The following is a 20,907-nucleotide window of genomic DNA, read 5'->3' on the forward strand; positions in this document are numbered from 1 at the left end:
GAGCACTTTGCAGGATCAGGCTTGAAGTGGTTCCTCAATCCCAGAGGACTGGGCTGCTGGCTGTGTTGTGGTTTGTTCTGTACTTCCAGAGTGCCCTCAGCCAAGTTCCTGCCTCCCCGAGCTCTCCTGCCCCCCCATCCTGCTCCTGACATGTTGAGAGTGTGGATGGTATGTGGCCACGTGCCAGCACCTTCCCAGCACTTCCTTTTTGCCTGATGTCCCAGGCTGCAGGGCTGCTGCTGCACGTGGGCTTTTGGGGGACTGCAGCCACCCCTACAAATGGTAGAAGTTGCCAAATAAGTGTGCAGTGCACTGGATAAGAGAGGAAATCTGCTCTGAAGCAGGATCTTTTCCGTGTAACTTTTGGGTGTCTGGTTTCTCCCTGGCTCTGCCCTCCATTAGGTGTTGTGGGTTCAGCCCTGTGGGTCACACAAGGTAATTCCATTGCATCTCCACCTTGCCCCTCTGGGGAAAAATGGCATGAGCAGAGTCTGCCCAGACATGTGGTTATCCCAAACACTTCACTTGCTATGCCAAATCTTTCTTATGTAAAAGCCCAACAATTTTTTTTCTATTGCCATAAAGGTGTAATTTGTGTATCTTGTGAGAGGCACAACCACGAGCATTTTCCTGTAAAGCACCTACTCATTCCCATCCTGTTGATTTGGATGTGCAAGCCACCAGCTGCTCCAAGTACTCTGGAACCTGTTCATAGATCTTATTTATTACAGCTAAGCATTTGTTAACTTTTTCATGATAGGCCACCCAGTTAATTTGCTGAAGTACCTCCTGGCTGATTTTTTGCAAGTGCAGTTCAGCTTATCTCAGTCCAGACCTTACTGTGGAGTCAGGTCTCAAAGCTGGATAAATTCCTTCAGTCAGGAATCCAACACAGAGCAAGCTCTGTACCCACTCACTTCTCCTTCCTCCTGTAGCCTTTTTAACAAAACTCTGTAACTCAGGAGCTTGTACAAAACCAACATAGTCTGAGTTGAAATTTGCTGCCTCCATGTTTCCAGGGGACCACAAAAAGCAGGCCTGGAAGAGATGTCCAGAGGTCATTCTGTCCTCCCCAATGCAAAGAAAGGTCAACCGTGCCTAATTCATTACTGAGATTCTTAAAACTGTTTTTAAAACCAAATTCAAAGCTATGAAAATGAACTTCGTTTAGTGAGAAACATCACTCCCTGCACTTGAAACTGCAGCCTTTAGAAAGCAGTCAAGCCCCATTTGATTTCTGTGTGACATGCAGCTAAATTCCTGCTCAGACTTGATCAGAAGGTGCTTCCTGTGGCATTGGTGACTTGGAGGAGAGAAATACTCTGGCTTCTGATTATCAGAAAGTCCATCACTTTATTTGAGGTGCCTAAGTGTTCATAAGTCTCCAGTGCTTTTATTAAAGTGACTTTCGGGTACTTCTGGGTTTGAAGTCAGCTTGTCAGAGATCTTACAGCAGCGTGATTTGCAGGGAGCACTGAGTAGGCATCAAAACTGAAGACCCTTGAAATTACCAGTTACTCCTGGCTGATTCCTACCTACTGGTTAGGAACCCACAGGCTCCTTACTGAGGAAACACCTGCTCTTATAATAGCCAAGGAGAGACCAAGGGTGGGAAAGTCATCTGCATAATCTGATGAGCATTAAACCAACCAAGTCAAAAGCCAAGGAACTGACTTAATCTGCTGTGATCTTTTCCCCTCCCTCATGCAGAGGTGAGCTCAGGACACAGTTGCATCTCCCAGTCTCAGGATGTTATTAGGGCGGTGCTCAAAATAATATGCATGAAAAGCAAATCTCTGATGTGTGGAATTAATGATTTGGGAGACAGCAAGGATGGCTGAATGGACTTTCAGAGTGCTGCAGTGTGCCATAGGGGCACCACAAGCCAAATTCCCAGCTCCTGCAGTGAAGCCGAGTGTAAATGCCTCATCCTGGTGTCTTGAGGGGGTGGCAGATTGTGTGTAGTGTGTCTGTCTGTCAGGCCAGGGCTGGCTGATAAAGCAACTCATCTGCCTCAAGTCTTGCTCTCAAATTGCACATCCCTTGAGTTTAAAGACAACATCCCTGCTGACATGTTAGTAGGTACTGAGAGCTGCCTGAAGTTGTTTCTGTGTGGGGCTGGGAAGGGAAAGGGAGGAAAAGGAGGCATCCACCAGGTTTATTTCCTTCTGAGGAGACTAGAGGAGTGCTGGTGTAGCCCTTACTTTCCACAGCCATAGAATGAAATGGGTACAACTCTCATTAATAACCTTATCTGACTTGGAGGTTGTATGGAGGTTTAGTAGTGCTAAACCTCTCCTGCAGAGAGAGCCTGAGCAAGACAACCAAGGTTGGGCTGCTCCTCTGACCAAAATTCCAACTGTTGGGAAAAAACAGACTGAGAATCTGCTTTGGAGGCTGCAAGGAGCCGATGTGGGGAAGCAATGCTTGGAGCAGCAGCTTGGAGGACACTGCTCTGACTGCCCAGCTGTCAAATTTTGGGTCCGGCTGCTGACTGGGTGGCTCTGGGCAAGTCACCTCACCGTGGTGTAAAGTGTGAGTTGAGAGCAGCAGCCCTTGGAGGAAGGAACAGGGCTTTGTGTGTGCAGAGGGTGAAGTACCAAGGGACCTTGGTCTGTGCCCAGCCTCTGTGTGCTACTGTAATGTAAATAATAACGTGCAGATAACAACGAGGTCAAGGAACATCTCTCAGACATGATAATTTTCCCTGATGGGAAGATTTATGTGGCTGTTTCTGGCTGGGCTGGAATTGTGCCAGATTTTGATCAGTGTCCAAGTAACCACGCAGAAATACTCTACCGGGGGGGGAAAAAACCAAGGAGTTGTTGGACTGCCAGGCTGACATAAAGCTTGCTGTAACTTTGCAATCAAAACAAACACCATCGGGTCCTGCATGGGAGCAAAGCATCCGTTAAATGTTGGGCACTGCCAAAGGAAGTGGCAGAGCCGTTGGCTGGAGCAGCAGGAGTGCTGGCACCCTGCACGCTTCATGGGGCTTCAGAGCTGCTTTTAAAATAGTCCCCACCACTGCAGACAGTAAAATGTTATCTTGCTAGTGCAGGGAATTATTTACATGTTTTCTCCGTGCCAACTGTCTCTCCACTGACTGACCCCATGCGAGAGACTCAATGGAAGAAAAGTTTGTAAAAAAAGAATTCATCCAATCTAGCTGGATTTTTCGATGCCTGGTTTGCCACACTGAGGTTGCAACTTAGCACAAAAGGGCTTAAACTCCAGAGAAGCAAGGTTTCTTTGAGGTTTTGGGTTTTGCTTTTAATTACTATCTCAGACTAAATAAGAACGAGAAGTGTTCGCTCTTCATGTATGACAGCACTTAAGGGTGTATTTTAAATTTGCAGTATCAAAACTACTTGTGCAGACAGAGAAATCAAGAACAGCTCCTGCTACTTGAACATTACAGGCCTGAGGAACAGGATAAGTGGTGATTTAAAAATTAAAATTTAAGAAGTTACTACTGCAGGGCTAAGAGAAGTCTCACCTTAGCCCCTCACTGGAAGGTGCACATGATGTCTGGTTTTGGTAGTCTTTGCTCCAGGCTAGTACAGTACCTCGAACAGTGATGTCCTGGGTCACTGTCCCTAATAGTTGAAATATTTATTGATACCAGTGCAGTTTTGGTAGGTGCTGGAGAGCTTAGACAAGAGCTGTGTAGTTCAGTTCTGCCTGTAGTTATGGGACAATTTGTAGAAGCTTGCTTGTTTTTTGTCTGTGGATCTACTAAAGTGTCCTCTTGGATGATTTGTCTGGCAATTTGGGATGTCAGATGGTCAGGGCCCTCACTTGCCTCAATAAATGATGTGTCACATGGAATAGATTTCTCAGGCATTAATTTATCTTTGATTCAAAGTCATTGTCTTTTGGACATTTTCAAAGCATTTTCACCCTCATCTTCCAGATTCCTCGTAATCCTGCTTTTTACATTCTTAAAAATGATACCATTTTGAATCTTTAAAGGTAAAGGAATGGCTGTAGAAACAAATTTTTAGTTTTGAAGATTACAAAGTGATCCAGTATCAAAGCAGCTTTCCCCAGCAAAGGGTGAGGAAGCTGCTGGACCAAGAGTTAAAGGTGCAGTGAGGCACAGGCACATGAAAGCTTTATTTATGGCAGGACAGTACTTCCAGTGCTGCCAGACAGTCCAGGTAGCTATTTCTGTCTTCTGCAGGATCCAGCAGTTCAATGCCAGTGCTGCTGGGAGGTTTGTAGCCACTTTTGGGTGTAAAAACCAGTGAGGTGGAGCATGGAAATTAAAGAGGAGCAAGGAACTGACCAAGTTGGCTGTCATGGTTCTGCCCTTCCTTCTTTTGGTAATGTTCTTAATTAAAATCCTTTCTGAGTTGTGTCACTGATGACTGTTCCATCATTTATGTAGACTGTACAAGCCTTGTTTAAGCTCAAGGATCAGAATGGCCTTGTGGAGAGGCAGTGCCTGTCCCAGAGAGTTTTCTCTGCTGGGTGGGGACAGAAAAGAGCTCCCACTATCTCCATGGCACAGATGAGGAGCTGTGGGGTGAAGATTCTGAAAGCCTTGGCTAAGGTCAGGGAGTCTGAGAGAGGTAGGAGCTATGGATCTGTGGTTTGTTGAATTACAGTTCTGGGATTTAATACAAATTAATTAAAAATCCTTATCAAATTGGAGTTTGAGAGGTAGGACATCAGAAAATTCAAATGAAAAGAGAATCATATTTAGCCTCAGGTTATTTAAAGGGAAGACTTAAGTTATACTGCATAGTTTCAAACTTGTGACCCAAATGCTCACTAGCAGTAGGAATTGTTCTCTGTGGGTGTTTTATTTCCCCTCAATCCTTGCACTGGATTCAGTTTGTTAATCAAGAAGACAACGAACAAAATGCTTCAGTGGTGGTCACCGGGGGCCTGCAGCCAGCATTGCAGACTCTGGGATGATGGATGTTGCTCAGAAACCTGAATCCATGCAGGGAGCTCCCCAGAAGGAGACTGAGTGAAACTTCCTAATTATCTTTTTGTTGTTGTTTTTAATTCTTTGTCTATTTATTCCCCTTGATCTGAAGATTGAATTTTGCAATATTTCTGCTGCTGCTTTGACTTGATGGAACACCAGGAGAAAATGCTTCCCCAGTGTCTTCCAAATCTGAAATCCCAAGTAACATTCTAGTTTCGAAATCCCTTGTCCAGAGGATGCCAGCGGCTCTTTTGTCTGCTTGGTGATCACCCTGCCTGTCACCAGCAGCATGATCAGATGAGAGACCATCCTTTTTGAACTAAGCTGTGCTCCTGAGTTATCAAAGAACAGGGACCAGAAGCCTGGTTCTGGATCTATACTTAAATCCGTGGCACAAGAGAGTCCTGCAGTCATTTTTCTACATCCTTGGAGTATAGTGGGTGTTGTGAACAAATGGTGGCACCATCATAACTGGACTTGCACAAATAATCACATGTTTTCACACAGGGGTCTGGGTTAGGTTTTTAACAGTTCCCTCCCTCTACGCTGCAGATCTGTTTGTTTGTGCATAGCTATTTTGGTAAAATTTCCCCAAGTTAGGTATGTGTTTACTTTTTGCCTTCATCTAATCAGCAGCTCACAGGGTAAGTTGATGTTCTATATTTAGTCCAGATATTCAGTAGAGATGATTAGGGCTGTATCAAAGCAGAGGTTTTTGAGTTTTTCCTAGGATGTCTCTCTGCTTTTTCCTTCGTGTGTTGCTGCAGCTTCTGTCCTTGCTCGTGTTTCTCTGTTCAACCAAGAAGCATATGTCAGAGTATTTGTATGGCTTTCTAAACGTATTTGAAATAATTTGCCTCTAGAAAGTGATTGTGGTCTGTTTGCCGTGAGAAGAGTAGCTGCAGTCCTGATGTGAGTTGAAATATCCAATGTTTATGGAAGATGACATAGCAAAGCTGTTTACCATATGCTACACAAGGCACAGTGATACTGGGCTATTTTTACGTCTGCAGTTTGCAGGGGAAAACCAGAATACAATAATGCAATTTATGTATTCTCCTCTGTTTCAAATGTGCCTTTGAAAGAGAACATGACAGCACTCTCTGAACCAGGTCATGGGTATAACACCAGTTATTATTTGAGCCTGGATCTCAAAACTGTGGTACAAAACTGGGCTCAAAACCACTCAGGTACATGCAGTAAGAGGCAGAATAAGACATTTATGAGATTCAAAGCGCAGATCACTTCAAGTTAGGCTGTTTGTGGTGACACCTTTCACTCACAGCAGTTCACAGCATCTTCCTCTGCCCCTTCTTGCATTTCCCTGGATCGAGGTCCTCTGGCAGCTGTCGTCTGCTCTTCGTTATGGGATTTCAGACTACCCATTGCACCAGAGCAGAGCCTTGTGAGCTGACTCAGTGCCAGGCAGCATGGGTCTCGAGACAATGCAGTTCAGTTTACATGGAGCTGGAAGCTATGGATTTAGCAGCTTGCATCAGTGCATTTATGGAAGTCTGCATTACATCTTAACTGTATTCCCTGACCATATTCTTAGGTTGCCCTGAGTGTTTTCTTGACATGAAGATGCTCTCTGAGCCAGCTAAGGCAAGAACTAGTCCCATGAAGTTTGCCATCTCTCTGCAGGCTTTGAATTTGGGAATTGCTGTTCCACTGTCTCTCAGGTCTTGAACTGTGCCCATCAAGATAAACTGTGTTTCAGGCATGCAGCCCATGGGGTAAAGAGCCTGAGTTTGAGTACTGTCCATAGAAGAAGTGCCTCAATCTGCCTGCTTCAAAAATCCATATTTACACCCTATTCTCTCTCTCTCTCTCTCTCTCTCTCCAGTTTGCTCTAGGTTGTATGGTTGCACCCTGGAAATGGGATGTCAGTCCCATTCAGGGAGCATAAAGGAAGAGAGAACACCTCCCCGTTGCTGCTGCAGTGACAGCGAGTGAGAGCCCGAGCAGGAAGATGTCGACGGTCACGTCAGCGATCCAGGCTCCTCAGGGCCCTGTGAATCCGCCGCCTCCGGAGGTGACTAATCCCAATAAACCTGGCCGGAAGACCAACCAACTGCAATATATGCAAAATGTTGTGGTGAAGACCTTGTGGAAGCATCAGTTTGCTTGGCCTTTCTACCAGCCTGTTGATGCAATTAAACTGAATTTGCCGGTACGTACCTGTCACCTTCTCAGTGGTGCCTTCCTAGGAAGCTTTGTGGTTTTGGGATCAGTTTTTGGGATTGCTTAGAGTGGAAATATTGGTGCCTGGGATGGTGTGGGGCTCAGCCAGTGGCTTCATGTGCAGTAAGAGAAGCTTTAGTTCTCTAATCCAGAACAAGAAAATGACACTGCACAGCCCTGCAGCATCCCCAGACTAATCACAGCCTCTGCAGGTGCTCCAGACCAGCCCAGGGAGAAACTGGGTTAACAGGTGGAAACCTTTTAAAGGCCTAAATGCTCTTAAAATAAGAGACTGAAACTTTGAGCACAGTTTTAGCCAGCTCTGGTAAACTTCTGTAAGTGCCAGAGGCAGCTTTTTAAAAAGGGAGGCAGAAATGCTGATTCCCAGCATGAAGGTTGTGTGCTTTGGAGTCAGGTTCATAATAATGGTAAGACTAAAAAGTTACAAATTAGAAAACAAATTGATATATATTTTTACATTTACAATTTCCACAAAATTTCAGTGGTGTTTTTTAGGAGGGGGGATGAGGAGAAAGCAGGGATTAGAGGGAGATGTGAACAAAATCACATTAGAGGGAGATGTGACTCAGGAGATGTAACATCTTTCCTTTTTTTCCAACAGGATTATCACAAAATAATAAAAAACCCCATGGACATGGGGACGATCAAGAAGCGTCTGGAACACAACTATTACTGGAGTGCCAGTGAATGTATGCAGGATTTCAACACCATGTTTACAAACTGTTACATTTATAACAAGGTAAAAAAGACCAGAAAAGGCTTTAGAAAAGACCCCCCTACCCCTGTTACTGTGCAGGTTTTGAACAGGGTCGGCTCCGGGCCCTCCTTGCAAGAATTTGAAATGCCACTAATTGCAGCCATGTTACTTGAAATGCACAAAGCTGTCTTTGTGCTGCCTCTTTCTTCCCCCAGACTAGTTAAAATGGCAAATATGCCTTTTAATTATAGGTAGATTTCTGTTCTGGGGTTATGCAGCAAGTTTTTACTCCTTTTATTTTCAGTTAGGAGTTCTCTGGGACGAGCTGTACTTTATGCGGCGCTCTGCAGGTGTTTGGAGGTGCTTTGGTGATGTGTGTTACTGTCTGGCACTAAATAGTGTCTGTTAGCAGCAGAAAGGAGTTCAGGAATCATAACTCTGTTCTTTGACTCTGTGTCCATATATATGTTCATACTTACACACATTTAGATTGCTTATTATTATTATTATTACTACTATTAGTATTTTGGGTTTGGCTTGTTTGCTGTTTTGTTAGGTTGTTTGTCATCACTGACCCTGACTGGAGAACAGCTGAAATAAACTAATTAATTAGTTTGAGCCACAGAATGTGTGTTTAGACTCTTCCCTTAGACCTGCTGGCAAGCAGGGAAGGACAGCTCATCCGTTCCAGTTTGCTGCTTCCACACTGCTGCACAGGATGCTGGTTTATCAGGCTCCTACCGAAGTCCTGATAATTCTCTGGATGCAGCACACTTAGGAGCTGTAATAATTGCATGCTAGAGCAGGAGAGTGGCAAGCAGGGAGGGAGAAGAGCTAATCTGTTTATTGTCAGAGTTTGAATATCATAATTTATTTGAAGGGCATCAGTGTTTTCTAAGCCTGATCTTCAACCTCGCTGCTTCAGATACATGAATGATACAACAAAGGCTCATATTCTTCTTTGTGCAGCCCACAGATGACATTGTTCTCATGGCCCAAGCCCTGGAGAAGATATTTCTGCAGAAGGTTGCCCAGATGCCTCAGGAGGAGGTGGAATTGCTACCCCCAGTTCCTAAAGGCAAAGGTCGCAAACCCTCAGCGGGCACACAGAGCGCAGGTACGGACCCCATCCAGGGACAGGGAATGTTGGGAGCTGTTCCCGAGGCCTGACCCACCTTCCAAGCTGCTGGACTTTTCAGATGGTGAAGAGGCTGGGAAGGGAGAGCGTGGTCTCACAGTTAAAGCCGTGAGGAGGAAGGTGTGAGATGCCTGGGTGATGTTCACTCAGGGTTTCAGGGCTCTTCTGTCTCAAGGCCACTCTGCATTTGCCACACAGATCTTGCCGTCTGTGCCTTGCCCATCCATGCAGCACTTCAGTGAGGGAGGGCAGTGCTGTTGCTTCTCTATGCAAAGAAGAAACCAAGGCAAGAAAAGACAAGGTAGTCAGAAATGCCAGTTTGCTGCCAGTGCCAGACCATGGCATGGAAAGTCTTTACAGATTCGGGTTTATACAGCTCACCCTGGGTCCTGGCAGAAATCTGACACAGCAGAGACTTGGACTCAAATTTTGCTAATCCCCCAAACCCTGTATACTTTTCTTTTGCATGCATGGTTACAACATCATAGAATTAAAGGATTTATTAAGCCATTGCAAAAGGCTATGTAGACCATTGCATATCAGTGGAAACTAAGTTTAGTTCAGCTTACCTAGAACTGATTGTAAATGGATTTAGGACTAAAATGTCCAAGCATGCTAAAACAGTTCATAAAGGAGCTTGTGTGGGCTGAGTTAAATGATTGCAGGGTTGTTTTTTTTTCTCTAAACAAGGTCTGATTGTTGCTCTGGGAAAGTCAATTGTTCCTCTGTTTTCCCACATTTCAGGTGCTAAATGGGGCTATAACTCTATCCAAGCTCAGAGAAATTAGTAATGATGTATCTTTTCAACATCCTTTGATAAACATAGAAAAAGGACTGCTGCTCTGGTTATTGGGTAGTAGGTTTGTCTCCCTTTAATGTTACACCAGTAGGCAGGTTTCTAGCAGTGCAGGTGTAGCATCACAGACATTGAGGCCATCAGGAGACTTAAGCTCTACTGAGAGTCACAGAATCATAAAATATGGAGTTGGAAGGGACCCACAGGAATGAATCATTGAGCCCAACTCCTGTCCCTGAACAGGACAACCCCAAGAATCCCCCCTTTGCACTTGTGGCAAATGTGGAGTGCTTTGGGCTCCTGGGTGTTCAGGTGCCTTAGGGCAGTGGTTGTTGCCATTTGCATGGTATGAACACCTTCCACTGTCCCATCTCCTTGAGCTCCTGCTCTTTTGCTGAGCTCAGTGCAGCTCTGGGAGCATCAGAGAGGTGAAGACTGTCCCAGAGCAACACACACTCCACGTGAAAACCTGGAATTATTTTGCATGTGGCTGACCTAAACTCGTGGTGCAAGGACTTAGATCAGAGATTCCTCATTTTTGTTGCACCCTGGGTGACAGCACCGAGCAAATCACACCGTGTCCTTTGTGCTCTCCCCGTGGCCCTGGCCTGGGAGCCCTTCAGCATCAGTTTGCTCCCAGCTCGCTCCCAGCTCTAACCACCAGCGCCTTTCCCCTCTCGTTTGAAAGGAGCGCAGCAAGCCGTGGCCGTGTCTTCCGTGTCCCCGCCGGCCCCGTTCCAGAACGTCCCTCCAGCCGTGTCTCAGACGCCCGTCATCGCTGCCACCCCCGTGCCAACCATCACCGCGACCGTCCCGCCTGTCGCCGCCCCTGCCGCCGCCGCCCCGCCGCCGCCCGCCGCTCCGATCATGCCCGTGGTGCCTCCCACGCCCCCGGTCGTCAAGGTAAATCCGGGCAGCCCCTTCCTCTGCTGAGCGGGGCTGGGCTGCCAGCCCTCGCTGCTGGCTCCGCGCGTTCCTGCTTTCGTCGTTGGCTGTGGAGTTGGAGAGGGTTGAGAACAATTTTGCCGGTTTTCACACACTCCAGATGAGGTGATGTCACCTGTGTTTGCTTCAGCTCAGTTCCAACCTCTCCTTTTGTAGCGTTCCCCTGTGCTGCTACTCTGGGGCTGTTGGAATTCCCCCCATTTTACACCAAATAGCTCAAAGCATCTCTTCCCTCTCTGACAGCTGATTTTACTGGGGCTGTTCCTTTAAGGTTTTGAGGCTCCAGCATTAGGAATGTTCCTCTCTGCTTTAAACCAGTTCAAGACAAGCCTGTCACTCCAGTTGGAGGAGACTGATGTTGCCTGCAGGTTTTGGGTGCATTAGTTCTGTCTTCCTTACTGAGTAATCTTTTGGGAGTTGTCACTGGTGTTTTGCTGTTTATTATGTTAGTTTATGGGTAAATGGAAATGTTACCTAAATAATTGAAATTTTCTTAGCAAGCTGTGTATTGCTTTAAAAATGATGAAAGCAAAGCTCAGAGAAAGCTGGGTTTTTTTTAAAAATCTAAACTGTGGAATTAACTACAACAGTATTGGTTGTGAGTTTGCTTGGACCAGCAGAGGCACAGAATTGTTTTGCTTTTTAACCCAATTGTTTGAGAATTGCTAGAGAAATCGTGAGTCAGATCTTGCAGCTAAGCTGTCCTCGAGGCTCAGAAACCTGTCTCATGTTTCAGTTTCTGTCCAAATAACTTGCTTCCGAGAATCAATTTCATTTTAAAACTCAAGGATGAACCCAGAAGTGAGTTTGCCAAATACACAGTGCAAAATTAATTCTGCTTGGCATTTACTTAAGATTTCCCTTAGATTTCTCTAAGGAACTTTTTCCCCTTATCTCCCTCTCCAGAGAAATAAGGAGCACGAGAGAGCTGACTGGACAGTCACAGCTTGAATTTATGTGAGAGGGTTTGTTTGCTTAAGGCAAAATCTACCTTTGCACACCCACTAAATACAGGGGAGTGAGGGCTCACGGGTCTTTGGTGATTAATATGCTTTGGTTCAGAACTTATAGCCTGATCCTGCCACTGGGGACTCAGCCATGTGGTTAAGTTACTGACACTTGCTCAGTCCCGATGCATCAGCTGAGCTGCAGTAATCGACTGGGCGCCCTCCTTTCCCTTGGCAAACACGACGTAAGAGTCCTGGCTTCCCTCTCAGGGAAATAACACATTTTGCAGCATGGTTGGGCATGGGTTGGAGATGTGCAAATGGTTGCTTACTGTGGCTCAGGTGATGTGCAACGTTGTAGCCATTGTGTGTTGGAGCCTCTAGTCACAAATCCCATTTATCCCGGTAAAATAAGTGGGGTTTTTTTCTGTCAGAGGTCAGGCAAAACTAAGGATGAGCTGTGCTAGGGTTTCTGCTGGCTGAGAACTGGGCACGCACTCACAGAGCCTGTCCCTCTGCTGTTTCAGAAAAAGGGAGTGAAGCGGAAAGCAGACACCACCACCCCCACCACCTCTGCCATCACTGCCAGCAGGAGCGAGTCCCCCACGCCCCTCTCGGACCCCAAACAGGCCAAAATCATCGCGCGCAGGGAGAGCGGCGGCCGCCCCATCAAACCACCAAAGAAAGACCTGGAAGATGGAGAGGTCCCACAGCACGCAGGGAAGAAGGGCAAACTCTCTGAGCACCTCAAGTACTGTGACAGCATCCTCAAGGAGATGCTCTCCAAGAAGCACGCAGCCTATGCATGGCCCTTTTACAAGCCCGTGGATGCTGAGGCCTTGGAATTACATGACTATCATGATATTATCAAGCACCCCATGGATCTCAGTACTGTGAAAGTACGTCCTCATTTACCACCTCTTTTTGCTGGGGGTCCCTCTGGTTGCAGAGGACTGGCTCCTTCTGGGGGAGGGGGAAGGGGAAAGGGTGGAAACTGAACCTTTTTGGATATCAAGTGGATATTTTTATGTTTTGTTTCCGTCCCCTCTTCCTTTTTTTGCCATAACCTGGGGCAGCTTTTTTTTTCTGCCCTGCAAAGCAGATGTACAATGGCATCCTCTCCTCTCTGTGGGTAGTCCAGCTGTTTAACTGGTGTTCTTGGCACTCTGTTGCACTCTGAAGAGGTGCTTTATTTCACAGGATTCAGTTGATAATATCCCATTTCCAGAAGCTGCTGCCTACCTACTTGGTGGCGGTGGCAGATAGGCTTACACTGAGTAATTCCAGCTGGAATGTGATGGTACTCAGGGAGATGTATGATGGTTTTGTGGTTCATGCTTGGCTTCTCAAGAGTTTAGCTTTGTATGGTCCAGTATTCTTGTTTTTCCCAGTTGGTTTGGAGGTTTGCTGAATCCCTCCGTGAAGCAAAGCCATGTCTTTGTAGTTCCCATCTTCTGCTTGTGAGCCAGGCACTCGAATCTGTGTTGGTGGAGGGGAGATGTGATGTGCAGGAGGTGAAGATGTTGCTGGCTTTCACTGGCATTTCCAGAAGGGTTTTACTGCCAGCTGAGCCAGTGCCTGGGGTTGTCTGAATACCCGGGTGACAAAAGGGCAGCTGTGGTTGTGATTCCTGTCATATTCCTTGGCAGATCCTATGTGGTAGCTGGGAGTAGCATGTTGCACTCTGATGTGCCATGCATCCATCCCAGGGATGCTGTGGGTCTCCAGAGATATCTGCAGCCTGCTAGATGAAGTCCCAGGTGACTGCAGGAAGATTAGAGATGGAGAGAGTGAAATCCTGTCCCTCTCAAGGCTGGTATTTCCATCTGTGCTTAGGTGATTTCTTATTGCAAGAGATCCTTGTGCTGTGTTCTGAAAAATCTAAGTGCAAAGCTGTGATTTCTTGGGTTGGTGACTCCTTCATACTTAAATGTCTTTATAGTCCTCACTTCATTCTTTTAAAATTGTACACCTCTGCCCTTTTCAGGCAAGTGCAGGTGATATCCTCCCTCTTCACCTGAGTAGTGTAGGGCAGAAAATTGGAGACAGGTTGATGGCAAACCCACCTTTTACACCTAAAGACTCTGGGTTTCTCATTCCACGTGGTAGTATTTTTCTTAATAAAGCTGTTTGAAGTGCTGTCTGGTATTGGTTTTTTATGGAGTGTTTTATTGTCATTGCTCTTGGCCTGTAGATCATAGTGTGACTTCTCAGAGATGCAGCCCATAATACGTTCACTGCGTGGAGCAGAAACCTGCCATTTGCAGGCAGTGTCATTTTCTAGTGTCAGGGACTTCCTCTGTGTCTCTGAAAGGTTTTTAGATTTAATTCTGCCCAAATCACAATGGCTGTGATAAAGCAGCACAACTAATGGCCTCCAAACTAACCAGGGAGGGATTATGTGAGAAAGTAAAACACAGGCATTGCTGCAGCTATAACACATCCTGTCTCTTTGCTTCTGTTGCTATGTTAGGTTTTATTTTCCTCTGAGAATATCCTTCACATCCAGGAGCATTTTTTCCCTGGCAGAGGTGTCTCCAGGAGGATTTGGAGGTTGTTTTCTCTGTGTGTGGTGGAGGAGGCAGGTTGGCTGTTGTGACTGTGCCTGGGGCAGGTGAGATGGAGGGGCTCTAACTGAGCTTGTTGCAGCCAGGAGCAAAGGGATGTGCTGGAATTTTGTGCTGGAGCTAGGACTGAGAGTGGGAACAGCTGAAGGGACAGGATCTGTGAGTTCATCTCCACCTCAATTCTCTTTATCACAGAGAGGGAAAGAGCAGAACTGCTTGGAGTAGGAAAGGATGGAAGTGTGAGGAGAGAGGGAGGCACTGAGGCTGGAGCTGCTGCTGCCCTGTCCCCAGGCAGGCAGGGACCACGTGCAGAGCATCCCTGTCCCACTCTGTGGTGCTGGGGAGGCAGGACTTGGGGGAACCTGGAGCACCTCTTCTCCTGCTCCATCCTCTGGCTGCCAGGTCCCAGCAGTGACATGGATGTCTCTGCCTTTGTTTTACTCTATGGTGAACAAGCAACAGGCCTTGCTGTACAAAAGGATTTCCACAAGGTGGTTGCTTTTGGAATAAAGCACTTCCTCCAGGGATGTAACTGTGCTCACCCCTTAATTTTCCTGCAGTGAACTGCTGTAGTTTCAGAGCAGCTGAGTCCAGGGTCTTAAAAGTGAGGAACATTCTTTGTGTCCTGCCCAGAGAGGAGGCAAAGAAAAGACTCACCTTAGAGCTGGAGGCGCGTTAGACATGAGGAAACAAATTTCTGAACATTAAAGATGATTAAACAATGGATTGAGGGGGAAAATGAGATTGCTGTGGGTAAATGCTGTGTGTGGGACAGAGGATGGGCGAGCTGGCCTGCCTGCACCTCTGCCAGCCCCGCCTGTCTGACTCCTGATTTGCAGTTGTAAATGTAATCACTTTTTTTTTTAAAGCAGCTGGATATGTCTAAGTGTATTTGTAACCAAAGATATTCCAGCCCACCGATTTAAAGTGCTTTTCTTTCTTTTGTTAAGCTAATTATTCTTTATAAGAAAACAAAACAAAAATCCGCGGATTAAAACTGTTGGGCTAGAAAACTGTTGAGTTTGGATGAAAAGCAAAGCCTCAGACATTGGAATGTATTTCATAGGCAGTAATCAAGCCCTGAGTATGCCAAACAAATATAAAAAGGCCTTTCATGCAGTAAGATGTATTTTAAAATAAACGGGCCCTTTGGTTTCAACATATGTTTTGCTTTGGCATTGGCCTGAGAGGCTTTTCAGACAGGAGCACCAAAACCTATTTCCCTTTCTGCCTTTGTGCTGTGGCTCCCAGACTGTCTCCTGGTTTATTCACCAGGAAAATGAGGTCTCCTGACAAAAAGTTTGACAGATGTCTGTCTGCAGCACAGCAGGGAGCAAGGCTGCAGGGACATCACCACCCTGCATCAGGTCCCTCAGAAGCTGTGTCCCTGGAGGTGAAATTCTGCCCTTTTCACAACACAAACAGCTCCAGGAGTCATTGCAGTGTTTCAAGACAGTTCCAAGGTCTATCACAGCTGTGAGATTTCTGTAGTTCCATGAACAAAGGGGAATTTTGCTGGTGTTAGGGGTGGGTGACAGACCCTGAGCATCCCTGACTGCTGCTGGGATGGGGGGTGTCTGTCCCCATCATGTCCCCTGCCTGTCTGCCAGTCAACCCTTCTCTTCTCTGGGGATACAGGTGCCCAAGACACACAAAAGGGAGGCCTGTAAGCACTTGGCAAATAGAGAATTTCTTTAAACCCAGGTCTTTTAAATGCAAATGAAATGTAGTGTTAGCTTCTCTTTCCTTTCAGCAGGAGTAATTGGAGCTAAGGTTTTATACATAGTAGTAATATATGCATAAAATCAATTAAGTGCTGGGAATGCTATAAACTGCTCTCTAAACCCAAATCATTCAGTCCCAAACAGCAAAAGAAATGGATGGAAGTGAGAGCTGAAAAATAAGAGAAAGGAGCAAGGTACAAATATTTGATATTTATTCTCACTACTCTAGGAAATAGCATTATGAGTAGGTTCATAAAGGGTGAATTCTGTATCCATTTCTATCAGTTGGACTTCTAAATTGAGAGTGGGAGTTGTAGTTTAACTGTAAATGCCTATTTTGCTGTAGGAATTGCTGAGCAAACCTCCTGCCCCCTGTTAGCAGCAAGTCAGATTTTCATGATCTTTTCTGCCCTTTCAGATTTACAAGGCAAATATATCCAAGCATTTGTAGAAATACACACTTAAGGTACTGCTGTAATTGTAACTGGCTTGTTGAGTCTTGCCCTTTCAAACCACGACCCTTGTTTCTATTAGCTCCTGATCCATTTTTCTACATGATTTTTCTAATGATTTTTAAATGTTTTCTGGTAGAATGTGGACCCTGACAGATTTATACTTTACTACTTAGAAAACAAGTTCAATTTAGAATCTTAGTGTTTAAACTGCTATGAAATATCAACTTCTTTGGTTGCCTGGCGTTTATTTGCCTGTTTTACAAAGTAGGAACTCTAATGTTATTTAGGAACCAATAACCCTAATCAAACTTCCATTCTCCTAGATGGGATTTTTGAGGCTGTCCTGTCTCTGAGGTTCACATGTCCTCCATGCAGTTGCTACAAATGCCTTTTGCTTATGGCTTTTTTTTTTTTTTCCCCTTTCCCTTTGGCTTGTTTGTTTGCAGAAAAAAATGGACAGTCGGGAATACCAGGATGCACAAGGTTTTGCAGCAGATATTCGGTTAATGTTCTCTAATTGTTACAAGTACAATCCTCCAGACCACGAGGTGGTGGCCATGGCCAGGAAGCTCCAGGTAAAGGTGTTGGCAAATGCATCTTCGAGAGTGTGTTTAGTTCAGGTACAAGGTGAGATCCGGGTGCGGATCTGCTCTTGGCGCCAACAAGGGAGACTCCTTCAGCCCTTGGCAGGAGCCTCGTGCTCTCTGCAGGACTGTTGTGCTCTTCACATGGCGTGGGCCCAATGCCATGTTCAGCTCCTAAAATACTATAATCCTTGCTGTTAAAGTCAAGGGGGAATTTTCTCGGGCTTTCCAGATATTCTGTATATTACTATTTACTTGTAGTGCACAAAGACCCTGCCCCTGATGTATTTAAGAGACCAGAGTGAGCTGTTTGCGGCCGAGGCTCCTTTGGTCACCCATTTTTTTCCTCCTTTTTTGCAGGATGTCTTTGAGATGAGGTTTGCAAAAATGCCCGATGAGCCTGCAGAGGCCCCCCCTCCACCTCCCCCAACAGCCCCAGTGGTGAGCAAAAGCACAGAGAGCAGCCACAGCAGCGAGGAGAGCTCCTCCGACTCCGACAGCTCCGACTCCGAGGAGGAGCGGGCGACTCGGCTGGCCGAGCTCCAGGAGCAGGTACTGCCCCATCCCAGCTGTGTCCCCGTGCATTAGACAGAGCACAGCAGCAGGAATTGTGTCCTGAAAAATCCCACCTAGGCTGGGATGCAGGGAAACACTCCCTGCTAAAGGGGAAAAGCATTCAGCTGTGCCATCAGCGTGTGTTTAATCTAACGGTAATTTCCCTCAAGATTGTTTTTCTCAGTGCTGATGCTTTCTACTTCCTTCTGCGATCCCAAAATATGATTGATTTTTGACTTTAGGATATACTTACACCTTGGGATGTAGAGGGAAGGATTTGTGGAGGCATCAGTTACCTTGCCTTGATGGATTTTCCCCTGTTTCCCCCCAGCTGAAAGCCGTCCACGAGCAGCTGGCTGCACTGTCCCAAGCGCCAGTGAACAAACCAAAGAAAAAAAAAGAGAAGAAGGAGAAAGAGAAGAAAAAGAAAGATAAAGAGAAGGAAAAGGAAAAGCACAAAGTAAAAGCCGAGGAGGAGAAGAAACCCAAGGTGGCTCAACCACCAAAACAAACGCAACAGAAGAAAGCCCCAGCTAAGAAAGCAAACAGCACAACCACAGCTAACAGGTGAGAGCCAGCCTTCCACAAGGTGCCTTGAGGGGACAGCCAGGGGCTTCCAGCCTTGTCCTTAATTCCTGGGGAAGCTCAGTAGTAGTTAATTTGCTGCTGAATACTGTTGCCATTCCCAGACAGCTCCAGGGAGTCTTCAACTTGGAGCTGGCAGTGCAACCATCATGTTTTCAGTGTCCAGCTCTTTGAATCCCTGCCTGATTGCTCTCAGATAAGGTTTTGGGGGCTGCCTTTTGTGCAGCCACCAAGAATGTGCCATTTCATAGCTGCCCCCCTGCTGCTTCTTGGGCTTGTTGTCACACTTCACAGGGCTAAAATATAACAGGAACACAACAGCTGATCTCAGGCTGCTGAACTTTTTCAGCACTTGTGATGCTGTTCCAGCCATCTGACGAGAGCTTCAAAGCCAAGAGCATGGGGATGTTTGTTACAAGGGAGTTGGGGGAAAAAAAAGAATTCATTGCTGTGTCCCCATGAATGTTTTCATGCTTGACAACCTCCTCAGGCAGCCCAAGAAAGGAGGCAAGCAGGCATCTGCAACCTACGACTCGGATGAGGAGGAGGAAGGGCTGCCCATGACTTATGATGAGAAACGACAGCTCAGCCTGGACATCAACCGCCTGCCCGGGGAGAAGCTGGGCAGGGTGGTTCACATCATCCAGTCCCGGGAACCTTCCCTCAGAGACTCCAATCCCGACGAGATTGAAATAGATTTTGAAACCTTGAAGCCCACAACGTTACGAGAACTGGAGAGATACGTGAAATCTTGTTTACAGAAAAAACAAAGGAAACCATTTTGTAAGTTACCCTCCCGGGGCACGTGTTCCCCCCAGCAGCTCTGGGGCTCAGCTGTGGAGTCAGGGCATGTGTATTGAGGTTCTCTTACCCACCTGTTGGCTATGTGATGACAGGAATTTTTAGAGATTCTTTTCTCCCAAGGAAATGTACAGAAACTTTCTATTTTTTCTCTGTTCTTTCTTCCCATGGTGTCCTGCTGCAGAGACCTGGAGAGTCAATGTGCTCCTCTGCAAGACCTGTGGGATGCCTTTGTTACTTACCCAGGCTCTGGAAGGCCCTGTAAAGGTTTCAGTCTCATTGTGTCAGGTGTTACGTGCCCACATCTGGAAGGATCAGTTTCTTATCCTGAATAGTTTAGCATCTAATTAGGAAGGAAACAAAAAAACGTGGTTGGGATCCAAACCACCAAGGCAATAAATGATTTGCACAAGGTTACCTGTGGATTCTGGGTGTGTCTGAGCTGTTTATTCACCCCAAAACTGTTCATCCTGCATGGCCTGATCACCACGTTGCCTTCACTCTCTATCAGATCAGAGGATGAATGTCAGTCTGCTGCTGAGTGTGTGGTTCGGTGTGGGACACACTTCGTGCCTTGTCCACAAAGCAAATTCTTGCAGCTCCTTGGGAGTTTAGCTCCATCTGGACAGCAAGAGGATCACCTACCTGAAATGCTCCTGGCTCTCTTGGTTAAGGGAGTTTTGCTTTTAAGATTGACACAAAAGCTACTCCCTGCTTTTGTACACCACCTCCGTTCCTTCCCCACAGGATTTTCAGGAAGGCCTAAGCAAAATACAGACTTTCACCTTTCTTTTTGCTTTGATTTATTTTTTTTCCCCTCCCTGAATCCTTCACTGTTGGAATATCTCAGGAAAGGACTTTCCAGAGTGCTTAGGAACAGAAAGCATCCTTTAATTTTGGAACCAAAGTGTAGAGTAACACAGATAACCTCAGATATCCACCCTGTGAGCCTGGCATGCCTGAGTCAGGCTGGGCTCTTGTGCTGGGTGTTCCCTCTTAGGACTGCACTTTACTTTTCTTATTTTGGTTTTATTTTTTTTAAATCATTGCTTTAAAACAGCTCACAGAAATGTAGGTATTTCCTTGCTGGATCAGGCAAAATATCTGGCTCCTGTTTTGTGCTTCCAATCCTGGCCAACACCTGTGTTCAATTACTCCTCCTTTGGAGGAATATTTCCTTTCCTTGGCAGTAGGAGTGTTGCTGGTACTTCTCACCCTTTCCATCCTGGTGCAGTTACATTCCTGTTGTCTGCCAGCCTTTGCTTCAGTTGGGTTTTAATTTGCCTCTGTTTTGTTTTCTGTTTAGAGCAACATAAACCACAGTAGATTCTTGTGTGAGGGGATCAGAAGTTTTAATGGCAGATGCTTTACTCCTGACAACCTTTAATGGGACACTTTATTTTACAGGGCAGAAAACCCATGTAACAATTCTGTAATTGCAAATCTGTAATTATTGACCATATAACTGGCTGGTAAGTAACCTGTAATGGCAAGGTTATTACATGGATATTTCTATCTTCTAAAATACTTTCCAGAAGATCTCTCTTAAAAAAAATTGCATGTTACAGGATGGTGGTGATTTGGTGAGCAAGGCAACTTCAGGTGTTGCCTTCTCTCTGGGATGTGTAGTTGCTGTGTGAGCACTGGATCTTGGCAGTATCACTGCAGAGTGTGCACACAGATGTACATGCCCTGTAAAATAGTGATGTCCACTCTTTTCCCCAGCATCCCTGCACTTTCAGAAACTCTGCCTTCCTCCTCCACAGCTGCCAGTGGCAAAAAGCAAGCAGCAAAGTCAAAAGAAGAGTTAGCTCAGGAAAAGAAGAAAGAACTAGAAAAACGGTTACAGGATGTCAGTGGGCAGCTAAACAACAACAAGAAGCCTGCAAAGAAAGGTAATGGCTTTGGTTTTATGTGAAAACAGTATCCAAAAGTGGGCAGACTTTGTCATAGGGTCAAAACCTCT

The 20,907-nt window shown here is 46.0% G+C and overlaps 1 protein-coding gene across 2 annotated transcripts in view; it reads left to right on the plus strand.

Moving 5' to 3' along the window:
* Positions 1-20,907, plus strand: part of BRD3 (bromodomain containing 3) — a 41,770-nt gene that overhangs the window by 15,377 nt on the left and 5,486 nt on the right. For both annotated transcript variants that reach the window (XM_048325285.1, XM_048325284.1), the window contains exons 2-11: positions 6,789-7,115; positions 7,749-7,886; positions 8,814-8,961; positions 10,467-10,681; positions 12,198-12,569; positions 16,863-16,991; positions 17,361-17,552; positions 17,887-18,122; positions 18,631-18,923; positions 20,708-20,836. In XM_048325285.1, the coding sequence (XP_048181242.1) occupies positions 6,915-7,115; positions 7,749-7,886; positions 8,814-8,961; positions 10,467-10,681; positions 12,198-12,569; positions 16,863-16,991; positions 17,361-17,552; positions 17,887-18,122; positions 18,631-18,923; positions 20,708-20,836 (2,053 nt within the window). In that variant the 5' untranslated portion in view covers positions 6,789-6,914. The remainder of the gene's footprint in view (positions 1-6,788; positions 7,116-7,748; positions 7,887-8,813; positions 8,962-10,466; positions 10,682-12,197; positions 12,570-16,862; positions 16,992-17,360; positions 17,553-17,886; positions 18,123-18,630; positions 18,924-20,707; positions 20,837-20,907) is intronic.

Source organism: Corvus hawaiiensis, chromosome 21, assembly GCF_020740725.1.
Source record: "Corvus hawaiiensis isolate bCorHaw1 chromosome 21, bCorHaw1.pri.cur, whole genome shotgun sequence".
Lineage (NCBI taxonomy): Eukaryota > Metazoa > Chordata > Aves > Passeriformes > Corvidae > Corvus > Corvus hawaiiensis.